Here is a 13,287-nt window from a genome sequence, read left to right as displayed (position 1 = left end):
TCCTAATCTAAGTATAGGGTACGGGAACCTCTAATACTGTTGATAATACTGTGGTAACTGTTGGACACAGCTGGTTTTTGTAATGGTAACCTCTAGATCAGTCCTTCTGTGCTCACAGATGTATGCGTGTCTGTCAAAAAACATGTGACTTCCCAGGATTTTTATCATGATGTGCTAAATTTCTCTTTAGTCTAAAAGGTCAGAGTTTGAGGGAACCACCTTCCCAAGCCCTACGTCAGACCAACTTCCCTGTCACATGCCACAGATGGTTTTCAGCTGAGATAGGTTCCTAGTCTATCACCGGCTTCACCTGGTCAGGCCCTGGTTTCTCCATAAAGCCATGTTACGTACAGACATAGGACAGCCCTTAATAGAAGAGGTTTTATATTCACAGTAAGAGAGATCAGTAGAATTCATATTTATCTGCAAAAGGTTAAATTTCATATGTTAAGTGATATAAATCAGTGGAGGTTTTACTATGGTATTACTTAAGCACTTTCTTTTGCACATCCTGCCCACTCTCCTGTGCCCTGCTTGCGCCCTGCGTGAACAAGACAGTGAAGTTCCTCACACACAACCCCTACACAAGACATTGCTTTTCCTATCTCAGTCTGCCAGATCACAGCTGCCTTCAAGGCGTTGCAATGAAAGTAAATAACTTAAAGAATATCGAAACACGTGACATGCCTAGCAGACTATGGCTGCTCCTTTGACTTCATTGCTGTCTGGCAGGTACGTAAGTCCTGTACCTAAACCAGTTTAGTATTGGGTCAGCTACCAGCAATCCTCCTCCTCATTGTTTAAAAAACAAAACCAGTGCAGGACCAGTAAACGTGGATGCCGCAGAGACTTTGTGTACCCAGTTTTGAGAACAGGAGATTTTTATTTTCGAGTTCCACCACCTCTTTAAGTTGTGCTTACAATTTCAACTCCTGTCCAAACCAAAATTTGTGTTTTAAATTGCCTTGATCAACAGTACCTTTAATATCTAGTGTAAGAACATTCCACAGAGAGGGGAGGTATTTTAGTTTCTCTTGCACTGTAATTCTGAAGCAAGGAATCCTGTTGGGGGAAAACCTACCAAATTCTGAAGAAAAATACATAGAAAGTGTGCACAAACCTGCGTCAGTGACTGGAAGGTTGCAACACAAATTTCCCAAAGCAAGGAGATGTACACTGAAGACTTGTCCTCCCTTTCCCTGTCATTTCTTTGTGCCCAGTTATTTATGAGAGGTCTTGGTTCAGCACGATACATTGCACACTGTCCATACTGCCGCTGCTAAGCACAACGTAACAAATCAGCAACAGAGCATCAGCCTTAACTTTGAATTTCCTTGGTTTTGTTGTTCCCTATCTCAAACTTCCTGCTGCTTAAACTGCAGTTATTTTTGTGTGGTTTGCAGGAAGCGCTCTTAAGCTGTGCTTATCGGAAATGTAGGGAGCCTAGACGAGACAATAAAAATGTACAATTACAGCAGTTTCCTATTGTAAAAATGGTGCCTTTTATAGCAGAATTCACGTCTCTTCCCTAACTGGGATGTAAGACGTGTCCTGCCCCTCTTTAGTGAGGGTGGGCTATTAAGGACCTCAGTTTTCACACACGTCGCCAGATAGGTAGATGGTGACATGACATCCAAGCAGCAAAGGGGCCTGCAGGGGTGGCTGCTTCCACCCAGGGTGAGTGCAGGGCTGCAGAGCTCATGTGTGCTGTGCCACAGGGAGGGCTTCCTGCCCAGAACATGGCCCTTATGGGGCCATCAGAAAGGAGACATTCAGCTTCATTGGGTGGAGCAAAATCCAAGTCTGCTAGAGCCAGGCAGGTTGTATGTTGCTCTCACCCCAGCAGACCCCCAACAGTGGAGCCACGTGCCAGGCTCCACATTTGGGTGCAGTCCTCATCCAGGCATAACAGTGGTGGTGTGTTGCTCACAGGGAGCCTCTATAGCCATACATGTATGGCTCCACCCAAGCTACCATTTAGGCCATTTTCTGCATGTGACCTAGAAGCTGGCTATAGCCATGAGCTATAAAAGAGTAATCAAGTTACAAAAATGTGTTTTCCTCTCAATTGCATGCTCAATTTATACACTGTTAAGAAATCTGCAGAGAGAAAATAGAACTTTAATTTATTAGGGTTGCATTTGCTTTTGTGCTCTTCACTGTTTTCCTGCCATCACAATGACATTGTCAATGTAACGAGATACCAGACAAAATGCTATTAGCCTTAGACTGCACATTTCCTCAGAATAGCTGAAACTTCAATCAAAATGTTGCTTAACAGAAACAAAGAGGAGAATGTACAGTTATTAAATACGATTTCTCTTTTTTTTTCTTCTCCTTGCTTTGCTCATCTGTCTGGTATTTTCCTTGTAATTTTATAAGCTCGAGAGACTAGCGATGGTACTTTGTAAAGGACCTAATGATGGTGTTTGGCTGCAAAAGGCAGCTATGAGTTTAAAAAGAAGTTAGGATGACTAACAGACATTGTAACTAATAGGCCAACCAAACAGACAAGAATATTTAAAAGCAGCTGTGAAGAAATAAATCTCTGAGAGAGTTAGATTCGTTAGGACCTTCTCCGATCCCCCGCTCTTGTGACAGACCATAAAGCAGCATTTAGATAATAACTTTCTCAATGCATCTTATCTTTACAAGGAAGAAAGAAAGAAAACAATAATAATAAAGGACTCACACAATGCTGCTGTTTTATGACTGTCTTCTGCCACAACCTGTCAGAGGAGAGCGACAGCAGTTTTGAAAAGGTCTGTCAGTCAGCCGGATCACAGATGGGACGCTCTGGTGACCTCTGCGGGTCACAGTTCAGCCAGCTACATAATGGGATGAATAGTGTGAATTGTGCACACAAGCTTTATTAATGGGGGAGCAGAAAGAGCTGCGGTCCCATTGACGATAATGTATAAAAGCCATGTTTGTAATAGCAGGCACACACACTTACTGAATGTTGACGACTTCATTTTAATCTGTTAATAAAAAAATGTGTGTCCTAGTTAAGCTGTGGCAGTGATTTGCTGCCTACAATAGGAATTCCTAGTATGCCATTTCTATCATTTTCACACTTTAATGCAGAACTGGGTGTGAATGATCTCCTCTGTGATTACTGAATTTTAAGATAGCTATGCTGGAGAGACTTTATGTAAGAAAAAACATGGGAATCATGTAATTTTCATAGGTGAAGTTGGCTAGTGGGATAAATTTCTACAGCTTTATCGTTTGTGTTCTGAAATCTGCTCTCCTGCATTTCCCTAATTAATTTTAAAAGAATAGAACCTCAATGTTTAGCTGTCTGCTCAAGCTCATCAGGTTACAAACATCTGCTGTTCTGAAATGTGTTATTGTGACCCTGACAGGGGTGGTGTATTTCTTAATATTTCCAGGAGGTACATCTCTTTGTTTGAATCCAATACCTGGCATTAGAGCCTTCACATTGCAGCAGGGTGATTGACAAGTATTCCTCTAAAAGTAGCCAGTGGTGTACTGTGTATAATCTTATGAACAGTCTGCCAAAATGCACCACATTCTTATTATTGTCTGTTGAATCATTTTATTAGGTTTCATCAGAACAAGAGAAGGATCAAGAATCAGCAGACCAGAAAAATTTCCCTGAACACCCTACAGTGGGAGAGATGAAACAACCTGTGCATGGCCCTCCGTCTCTTTTACCAGAGACAGCTCGGCCACTGCCCCTGGAAAAGACAGACCTGACAGAAAACAGCACGAACAATGAAAAAACTAAGGAGGAGGTTCAGCACTCGTCCTCTTTCTCAAGTACATCCATGCCCCCAGAAGAAGACACTGTTCTGGATGCCACCATCACAAAGCGATTACACCCCCCACCAGATGCCCTGGAGGACAAAAAGCCTGAACAAAGACTACACAAAGCTTTTACTGACAGCTTAGAAAACGAACCTGCAGAAATGCCCTTCACAGCTTTCCCAGTCCAGCTGCCCACTCAGAGCGACATGGAAGATGACAAATTGCCAGAGATGGCCGATTACATCGCAAACTGCACAGTGAAAGTGGACCAGCTGGGAAATGAAGATATCCACAATGCTCTAAAGCAAACACCCAAAGTACTGGTGGTGCAGAACTTTGACATGTTCAAGGAAAAAGAGCTGCCTGGGTCAATGAACGATGACTCCACTTTTGGTTACACACCGCTGCTTTACTCAAAGGGTAATCCAGGCATCATGTCACCCCTGGCAAAGAAGAAGCTGCTGTCTCAGGTCAGTGGGGCAGCTCTGTCATGCAGCTATCCTTACGGTTCTCCTCCACCTTTGATCAGCAAAAAGAAACTGAACAGCAGAGATGAACTGTCCTCAAGCATGTCGCAAGGTCCCCATGCCCCTAATTCTGATCCTGTAGCAATTAATAGGCCCTCAGTCATACAGCATGTACAGAGTTTTAAAACCAAGGAAGAAAGGAAATCAATTAATGATGTTTTTAAACATGACATGCTAAGTAAACCAGATCCTCAGCGCTGTGATTTTTCAAAACATCACCTCAGTTCTCTTGCCGAGTCATACGTACCGAAGACAGATGTCCAGGACTGCAAAGATAAAATGAGTGAGAAAAGGGGACTGCAGCACTCCCATGTGCCCACTTTTTTGGCAGATTTTTATTCATCACCTCATCTGCACAGCCTTTATAGGCACACAGAACACCACCTTAATAATGAACAGACATCAAAGTACCTCCCCCGGGACATGTTCAGAGAGTCTGAAAATATTTCTACTTTTACTCAACACAAACACCCAGAAAAACTAAATTTAAATTATCGCCCATCTTTGCATCAGCAAGAAAAAAAGACAGCAGTGGAAGCCTCTTCAGATGATCAGCCAACAGATTTGAGTCTTCCAAAGAGCATACACAAACAGACTGCAAAGGCTCTGGGCTCCAGCCTGCCTCATTCATCCATGGCCCAGCAAGAAGGCAAAGGTATCTCCCCTTTCCAGTCTGCGAGCAGCCAGGCGGTGAGCCTAGACTGTAGTCCCAAAGCTTGCCGTGTGTCCCCCATGGCCATGACAGCCTCGAAGAAACACAGTGAGTTGCTCCACAGGTCTGGGAAGCAGCAGGCCCAGAGGCTGGAGAATCTGAGGAAGATAGAGGGGATGGTGCATCCTATCATCAGCCGCAGAACGAGCCCTCAAAACGTGGGGGCTGCCCGGCCTTTGAAACGGAGCCTGGAGGATTTGGACAAAGTCATTTCTGAAAAAAAAATCCGAGCTGTCTCTCCTCTGCACTTACCAAAGGAGACCGCAGCGAAAGACAAGGTTCCCGACCCAGAGGGGGAAGGCAGCAAGCCGGTGCATGGCCTCCATTCTGGCAGCATGCTGGAAAGCCACAAATATCCCCTTTCAGCCCCCATCTTCCCAGGCTTGTATCCGGGAAGCCTGTGCACAGGGCTGAACAATCGCCTCCCGCCTGGGTATTCTCATCCCCTCCAGTACTTGAAAAATCAGACCGTGCTCTCCCCACTAATGCAGCCTTTGGCTCTTCATTCCTTCATGGTGCAGAGACAATTCCTCACATCCCCTGCAAACTCTCAGCAACTGTACAGACACTTAGCTGCAGCAACACCTGTAGGAAGTTCCTACGGTGACCTTTTGCATAACAGCATTTATCCTTTAGCTGCTATAAACCCTCAAGCCGCGTTCCCACCTTCCCAGCTATCCTCTGTACACCCCAGCACAAAACTGTAAGTCGCCTCGCTCACAAAAGAAGGTCTGAGGAGAAAAGTTAAGTTAGTGACATTCCTCCCCCTGTGACGATGCCTCGCAGACTTAGCAATCTGTATTTTTGTCAACCAGGATGCAGTCGTGTCTTGCCTAGAGGAGCGCTTCAGCGTTTGATGGAGACAGGACTGCTTCTTTAAATCTGGCTCCCACATCAGTCCCCTCACCCTTTATCCCTGCCCCAGAGAAAGAAAACCAACAACAAAAACAAAAAAAAAAAAGGGAGAAAAAAAACCATTGGATCTTGCATATGTGTTTTCTGAAAGGACTTGTATATGGTAAGAGCAGATGTTCAAAGGGAGCCGTGGAAATGCAGGCCCAGTCCTGAGCTCACTGAAGTCCCATGCAAGGGCTGTGTTTGCCTTTCACTGAGCCGAGGACCAGAGGCCATGCGCTGTTGCCAATGACTCAAGGACTTGAAATGAACCTGGAAAGGAGAAGTGGGCCGAGAATCCATAAAATCAGTGGATGTGCTTTTTTGGGTAACTTTTCCTGACTTTTAAAGATTCAATCAATGCAATGTATAGTAAAACGGCAATAGATTCTTCATTTTGACACTATTAGAACAGAAGGGTAAACACTGTTCAGTTTGACTGTACATATCCACTTCGTAAACTACCAGTGTCACATTTGGTCACAGTAATTTATATAGTTCTGTTTGTCCAGTATATTCTGTGCTCTTTATGTTTGGTTTTTTGTTTTTGGTTTCTTTTCTTCTTTTTTTTTTTTTTAAATTAAACAGTATCATTTTATCTGCAACTTTTTTTAAGGCTGTGGCTGTCCTATTTTTTTTTCCTTTATGTGTCTGTAATTTTTCCAGTTTCTTTATACTTTCGAGCAGCATTTTTGTTTTGTTTTTGTGGTAACGTTTACTGTTTACAAACTGAAGCAACTGGTTAAGATTAATCTTAATGGCTATAAACATACTGTAGGTAATGTTATGGTGCAAGGGTGCCAACAAGGTTCCTTTCCCCACGATCTGCCCCTGTGAGGTGCAGAGCACCTCTTGCCCTCCTCCCATAGTTGTGATGGCTCCCACACCGCTTCTCCCCTCCCACTGAGTTTTGCTTTCCCGTATCGTGGTCCATGAATTTGTCGAGTGTTGTACTTAACCTTACCTAGGCTGTGAAACCTTCCTGCCTACCAGAGAAACGGTCTAGAAAACAAAACCTCCCTGGCACGAGCTGCTGGATGACAAAAGAGCCCAGAAAATGGATTTGTGGTTTGTGAGAATGTCGAGAATTTCAGAAATCGGGACAGGGGCCAGGGCTGATTTGGGTCAGAAGCTTACGGGTCCTGTGCCTCACGAGCAGGCTGGGGTAGGATGGGTAGGAGATTGCATGCAGTGGTTGGGATGGACCTTTCACACCCCCAAGGGTATCTCAGCCTCTCCCTGGGCATCCGTTTACAGGGGGAAAGCCTGGGTGTGTAAGGGCTGAGTTTTCCTAAAGAAAGAGCTTCCCTACGGCTGTATATTCACTTTGCAGGACATCACCACAATGCAGCCAAGCACAGACATTGATAAAGCAAAGTGTGACCTGGAGGCTTTTTAGAATGTGAAAATTGGTTGTGATTCAAACCATCTCAGTTACTGTTCAAAGACAGCATAATCAATATGAAAAGAAAAATGGAAACTACTAAGAAACACTTTGCATGCTAGGCATGTCATTAAATTTTCCCGTGATATGAAGCCAAATACAATATATAATGTATCATATTTAATATCCAAAGGTGGAAACCAGAATAATATACTCATCTACTGTTAAAGATCCAGCTTCTTCAATTAAATACTTTATATTCCTGTGGTAAAGCTATATTTAAATGATCAATAAACAGACTAGTAGAACTTAGAACATGGATGTACCAGTGCAGAGCATCCTGCTGCTCCACAAATCGTACAGGAAACAGAACCACAGGCTCATCCAGGCAGAGGCCACAGTGTGGAGGACATCTGTAGTAAAGTTGCACTAGATCTTAATCATGTGAGAATCAGGGGTTTGGGGGTAGGGAGGAAGAGGGCGGGGGGAAGGGGAGAGAATATCGAAATCTACAGCAAATGCAAACAGAAGCTTGTTGTGTGTTTGGCAAAGCAGACACTTCTCTTCCGTCTTCTGGTTGTGTGTCCTGGAATCGTGCATTTGTTTATGCGAATTGTCTGATTTCCCTTTTGGTCACATCCCGTTGGAGTTCCATGGTAGGCTTTTTGGAGCTGTGCTGGGGCAGCGCAGGGCTGGGGGACAGAGAGAGGGAGGGAAGGATCCTTGCTTGCCCCATGAGGAAGCTGCCAGCTGCTGGCTGGGGAAGCTCATCATATACTGTGCGAATAGTAAGGGCGATGGAAAAGAAATGATAGCGTAAACCCCAGCAGAACCATTATTTGTTTAAAAACTTTTAACAGAAATCTTGGAAATCTTTCAAAAGACTATTGAATTCCCTATTGGCTGAAAAGTCCTTTTTTTTTTTAATGTCTTAAATGGGGCTTTGTTTGCATTGTTTGAGTTCAAGGGGCCTTATTATTGAATGAAATTGCACAAGCTTTTCTTTGTGCAATCAAACCATTGTTATTGGTAAGTTTGTAAAGGAAACAGTGGAATCTAATTGGTAATAGAGTCATAAATCTATTTACCAGGAGCCAGTTCCAAGAAATGTTGCAATTCAGACGCACTATGTCCAGGATTCATTAGGGATGCTGAAGGTTATGAGATTCAAAGGAAAAGGCCCGGCAGCAGTCAGCTCCCGTGTAGCTTCTGGCCACACACTGAGCCAGACCTCGTGGAGCACGTAGGAAGTAGGGTCCAGCTCCCAGTAAAAACCAGCCCCCTCACTGGGCTGGGCGGGAACAAGCTGTGCTTTGCAGCAGGTCTGTCCTGCCAGCCTGGCTTGAGACGTCCCCCTGCTGCATCCACGCTTAGAAAACAGTCGAGGCTGCAGAGGTCATCTTGGCAGCGCCCGGAGCTAGTGCAGGGGCAAGTGCTGTGCCCATCCCCGCTGGCACCTGCAGCCTGTCTGGGGCAGCAGGACTGCTGCCTCCTAGGGCACCTCTGGGGTCCCGTCCCCCCAGTCCCTTCCCTTGCAGTGGCCAGTGAAGGAGGTCACGGCTGGCCCGACTGTGCATGTGTTGTGGTTTTAATGCTGAAGGGGACTTCGTGCACTGGTGTGAAGGGGCAGCATGGGCAGTGCTGCCGTGAGCATGCCCTGGGTGTTTGCTGTACGTGTGGTGGATATTTCACTCGTTCTCTTCCTCCTCCTCCCCTCTCCCCCCAGCCCCGCAGTTTTAAATATGTTCTAATGCAGCATAATCTACTAGCTGTTTATACTTTTTTAACTTTCTTTTGTTGTAAATATTGTATACTTTTTGTGATTCAAGTTATGTAGCCTATATGCTCTGTAAGGTGATGATTTGTATATATAAAAATGGCCCAGTAATATTATATAGTTTCCCATTTAAAAGGTTATTGAGTAACCTTTGCGTTAGTTTAAACACTACCAGAAATAAAGCTGAGCCAACTATAAACACTCAATTTTTGTATGTTTTCCAAATTGTACTTATTAATGCTTTTGATACTGTATTATGTGCCAATAGTTTCCCAATCACATAGCAGGCAAAAGATATTTTGTACTTTTTGATCCACTGTAATATTTAATAAAAAATGTTACTATCTGTTCCTTTTTGCGTTTGATTAATAATTCTGTAAACAGCCCTTATCGCAATGGATTACATATTATCCCATCCGACCTTTCAGCCCTCTTATATTGGCTTTTCTGGAGAAAGTATCTCCGCCTGCAAATGGTTAGATTAAAGAAATGGAAGTCTGCAATTTCCTAACGGAGGAAGAGACAAGATCTTCAGTCAGTGCCCCTCTATTTTTGCAGTGTGCTCACATTAAAGTGTGGCTGTGGTGAGGCTGACTGGAGGAATGGCTTTGGAGGGGATAACATCCATGCTTAGCCAGTGGCTTCTGCAGCAAATTTGCTCCATTTGCATCTCAGAGCAGCATTTTTTCCCACCAGTGCTGCCGGCTGGAGCTGGGATGTGAAAATGGCCCCATTCTTCCCAGCACAACCATGAGTAAGATTTTAGAGTCAGATGCTAGCTAGTAATTTTGCAATCACCAAGTAAACTTAATGTGTACTCTGTGACTTGATGGGTCCAAGAAGCCCCCCAAAACCTGGTGGCCTTTGAGCTCTTTACCACAGCAAGTGCTGTCCAAGTGCTCTTACTCTCCTGGTCTTCACAGATGAGAAAACCATCTGGTTTTGTGTAGGTCAGAACTGGCACTGCCCTCGCACAGCACATCCTGGCTGCAAGGCCAGGGCCACCTGATATCCCATATCATGGCTTAGCTCTGCGGTCCTAGGGGAGCATGTGCAGAGAGCCCTTCCCCATCTCTGGGGGTCCCAGGTGAGTGGCACCGTGTGTGTGTCTGAGGCTGTTTGCTGCACCAGCCTTGGCTCCACACAAGGAGCTCCTTCGCACTCAGTGCCTGTGAGGGCAGCCCAAGCCCAGGGAGTGGTCCCAGTGCACAGCACTGTCAGGGACCCACCCCAGCCCGTAGGGAAGCGCGGGGACACCATGAACCACAGGGAAGTTCCCCCCCCAGAGCTGCTGCAGCGGGGCGAGCACAGACCAGTTTGATGTCACTGTTAGCTGGGGCTTCCAGATACGTGCTGTGGTTGAGGGAAAGTCTCAAGAAAACCTGCGTTTCTTGTGTGTGCCGGGAAATGAGGGGAAGTACCAGCTTGGGGAAGAGCAGCTGCTGGGCTGGAGCAAAGCAGCATGGTGCCAGTGCACATGTGGGGCGGTGTAGATGCCCGCACTGAGTGTGCCAGGGGTAGGCAGGGTGATGCCTGCCCCCACTGATGCTCCAGAGAGATGGTCCAGGAACACAACAGGCACCAGGCATCCAGAGCTCCCACCAGCACAGCTCCCAGCAAGGCACTCCCTGAGCCAATGAGAGGGTCGTCACTGTGCTTAATTGCCCTTGATAAGTTCTCTTCTGATGTCTGAGTCCTTGTTCAATAATTTGCTCTTAGGGCGAGCTGTGCCAGGGCTGCCACAGTTTCAGTATACACTGTGTACGAGCAGGCAGAATAAACCTTCCTCTGGTTTAACCTGCTGCCTGATAACTTCCTTTGGTGCTTGTATTGTGAGAAATGGTAAATAACCACGTCATATGTGTTGTCCCCACACCAGTAGTGTGTGTGGACAGCTATGGGAGAAGATGGGACCCTTTAGCAAATAATTTCCTCCATTCACTTCTGTCTTTGCCAAGCTGAGGCATTTTATGCTTCCCATGTTGAAATACTGCCTACTAGTGAGCACCTGAAGGAGATGGGGGGTGAATGCAGACACGTATGGGTGCTGGCCTTAGCAGTAGCTGTAGAGGTGGACAACACAACTTGGTTTCCAGCACCGTGCTCTCTTTCCTTGTGTTTTTTTTAGCCCTTCCTAGCCTGCGAATTAAGGTGAGCCAACGCTGCCCGTTCCTGCTGTGCAGCGGGTGCCTGTTGTGCTGCCCTGCCCACACTGCGCAGCACGGCTGGAGGAAGACCCCTGGGAGCAGCACACTTGACCTTTTCACACCCAGATGAGCCCAGCCTGTGATGGCACCGAGGGGTCGCAGCGCCCTCCCTTGGTAGGTTTGCTGGGGTCACTGGGGTGTCGGTGAACCCGCACACAAGTGGAAGCGATGGAGCCGAGGAGTTTGTGCTAACGCACCCCAAAGGGCTTGCAAGGGAACACAGGAACCCCCTTGGGGCTCAGTGGACCCCATCATGTGCTGGTGAGGTCTGCAGGTCAGAGCCACACTTCGAGTTTGTTACTTCATTAGCGACTCACAACCACTTCTGGTTCTCAAAGCAAAATGTTCTGCAGTCTGGGTGAGGACAGGGGATGCTGTGCCACTGCCTTGGCACCTTGTCACACCCGGTTTTAGTTCAGCTGCCAGCAGTGGGAAGTGAACAGCTTTGGGAGTCTTGAAGCAAAGCAGAGGTGCAAAAGGAGGTGATGCTGACCGCAGTTTAGTTCTCCAAGCTGAGCTCTGGGTCTGTATCCTGCAGGCTGCCATCCTGTGATCGCACTGCAATGGCCCGTGCTCCTTGCAGTCACAACCAACGTACAAGAACGATCTGTAGCAGTTCCTCTGCCCTTCCCTGGTTTCTGGGCCACAGCAGCCTGCACGCCTCATGCGCCACAGGACCTTCATAAGCCTTTCTCCAGTAGGCAGGGCACGGAAGGCTGGAGGCAGACGGGTCCTGGGGCAGGATCCCCCTGCCCTGGACGGATCCCAGGGTGTGTGGCTGGTTGCAGATGCTCAACCAGCAGCTGCATCTCTCAGCAGTCTCTTGGGGCCATCCCTAACCCCGTGGTGATGCTGAGCCATTGGGAGCAGGGCCTTTCCTCTCCCCTTGCACTGCACCAGCCGTGTCTCTGCCCAAGAAGTTTCGAGGAACAATTTTAGCCAAGTTTCTGGTGCTGCCAGGAGCCGATCAGGCACAGACACCAGTGGTGATCCTCACTGGCACTGGAATTGCTCTGGGAAATGCAGTGCTCACCTACAGGCTTCCCAGGAATATCAGACACCTTCAACTTCTCCTGGAGCAAGAAAACCTGAGCCCGTTATCTTTGCCTTCGCCAAGCGGAGCCGGCTCACAGCTGAGGTGTTATCAGAGGGTGCTGCCTCCCCAGCTGAAGGGAAACCTGGGAGTGGCCTAGAAGAACGCAAAAGGAGCGGCCACCAGAGCATCCCCGGTCCCCCTCGTGTGCACCCGGGCCTGCGACTGCTGGAGGTCTGGGTTTCTGCAGGAAGAACTACAGATGAGCCCCATCGCAGGCACTGCCGCTCCTGCCTGCTGCTATTGAGGCGGCGCATGTCCAATGAGCAAACAGGGATGCAAGGGCTGCTGGTTACAACTTAATCTGTGTTTTCATTTAGCTTTTCAATTTATCCTTCACGGGATTGAAATACCCAAGTATTCGCGATGTTAGATGCTCCATCTAGTGTCTCACCTGGGGAATGAGCCCTTAGTGCCACGGCAGAGCCTGGGATGAGACATCCATCCCCTGTCCTGTGCTCAGTACATCGGGGACCGGATCCTCCTTCCCTGCAGCGAGAGGTGAGGCGCGGTGAGGTGACGGCCGGCAGGCTGGGGTGCTGGGGACAAACGTGTTCAAACTGAATCAGGCAAACACACGAAGACTTTTGTGCTGCTGAAAACCAAGGGCTCAGGTTCAAGTGCTGCATTACAGGGAGCCAGAAGCCCTGAGTTGTGCAGCTGTGAAGACCTCCCTGTGTTCACCAATGGGCAGGAGGTGCTGGGAGGGGTGGCCATGGGACAGGATGTGTACCTTGTCCCTGGGTGCTGCACCTTGCTTTTTGGGGGGTTGAGGTATGATGAGCATAAAGGCATTTAAAAAATTGCTGATTAGCCAATTTGCATCTCACGGCCATCACCGTGGCATCCAGCCCAAGCCAGGTCCTTTAAGAAAGTCAAAAAGGGAGGAAAAAACCCAGAACTTGCAGATTTTATTCAG

General features: G+C 47.2%; 1 protein-coding gene across 6 annotated transcripts in view; it reads left to right on the top strand.

The window, feature by feature from the left end:
- Positions 1–8,085, top strand: part of ARID5B (AT-rich interaction domain 5B) — a 124,186-nt gene extending 116,101 nt beyond the window's left edge. For all 6 annotated transcript variants that reach the window (XM_062633988.1, XM_062633990.1, XM_062633989.1 and 3 more), the window contains one exon: positions 3,570–8,085. In XM_062633988.1, the coding sequence (XP_062489972.1) occupies positions 3,570–5,720 (2,151 nt within the window). In that variant the 3' untranslated portion in view covers positions 5,721–8,085. The remainder of the gene's footprint in view (positions 1–3,569) is intronic.
- Positions 8,086–13,287: the final 5,202 nt, after the last annotated feature.

The sequence above is a fragment of the Pezoporus occidentalis genome, unplaced genomic scaffold (genome assembly GCF_034315485.1).
Source record: "Pezoporus occidentalis ecotype Australia unplaced genomic scaffold, CSIRO_AGI_Poc_V1 ctg41, whole genome shotgun sequence".
Lineage (NCBI taxonomy): Eukaryota > Metazoa > Chordata > Aves > Psittaciformes > Psittacidae > Pezoporus > Pezoporus occidentalis.
Note: the sequence above shows the minus strand (reverse complement) of the source record. Positions and strands in the feature narration are given on the sequence as shown.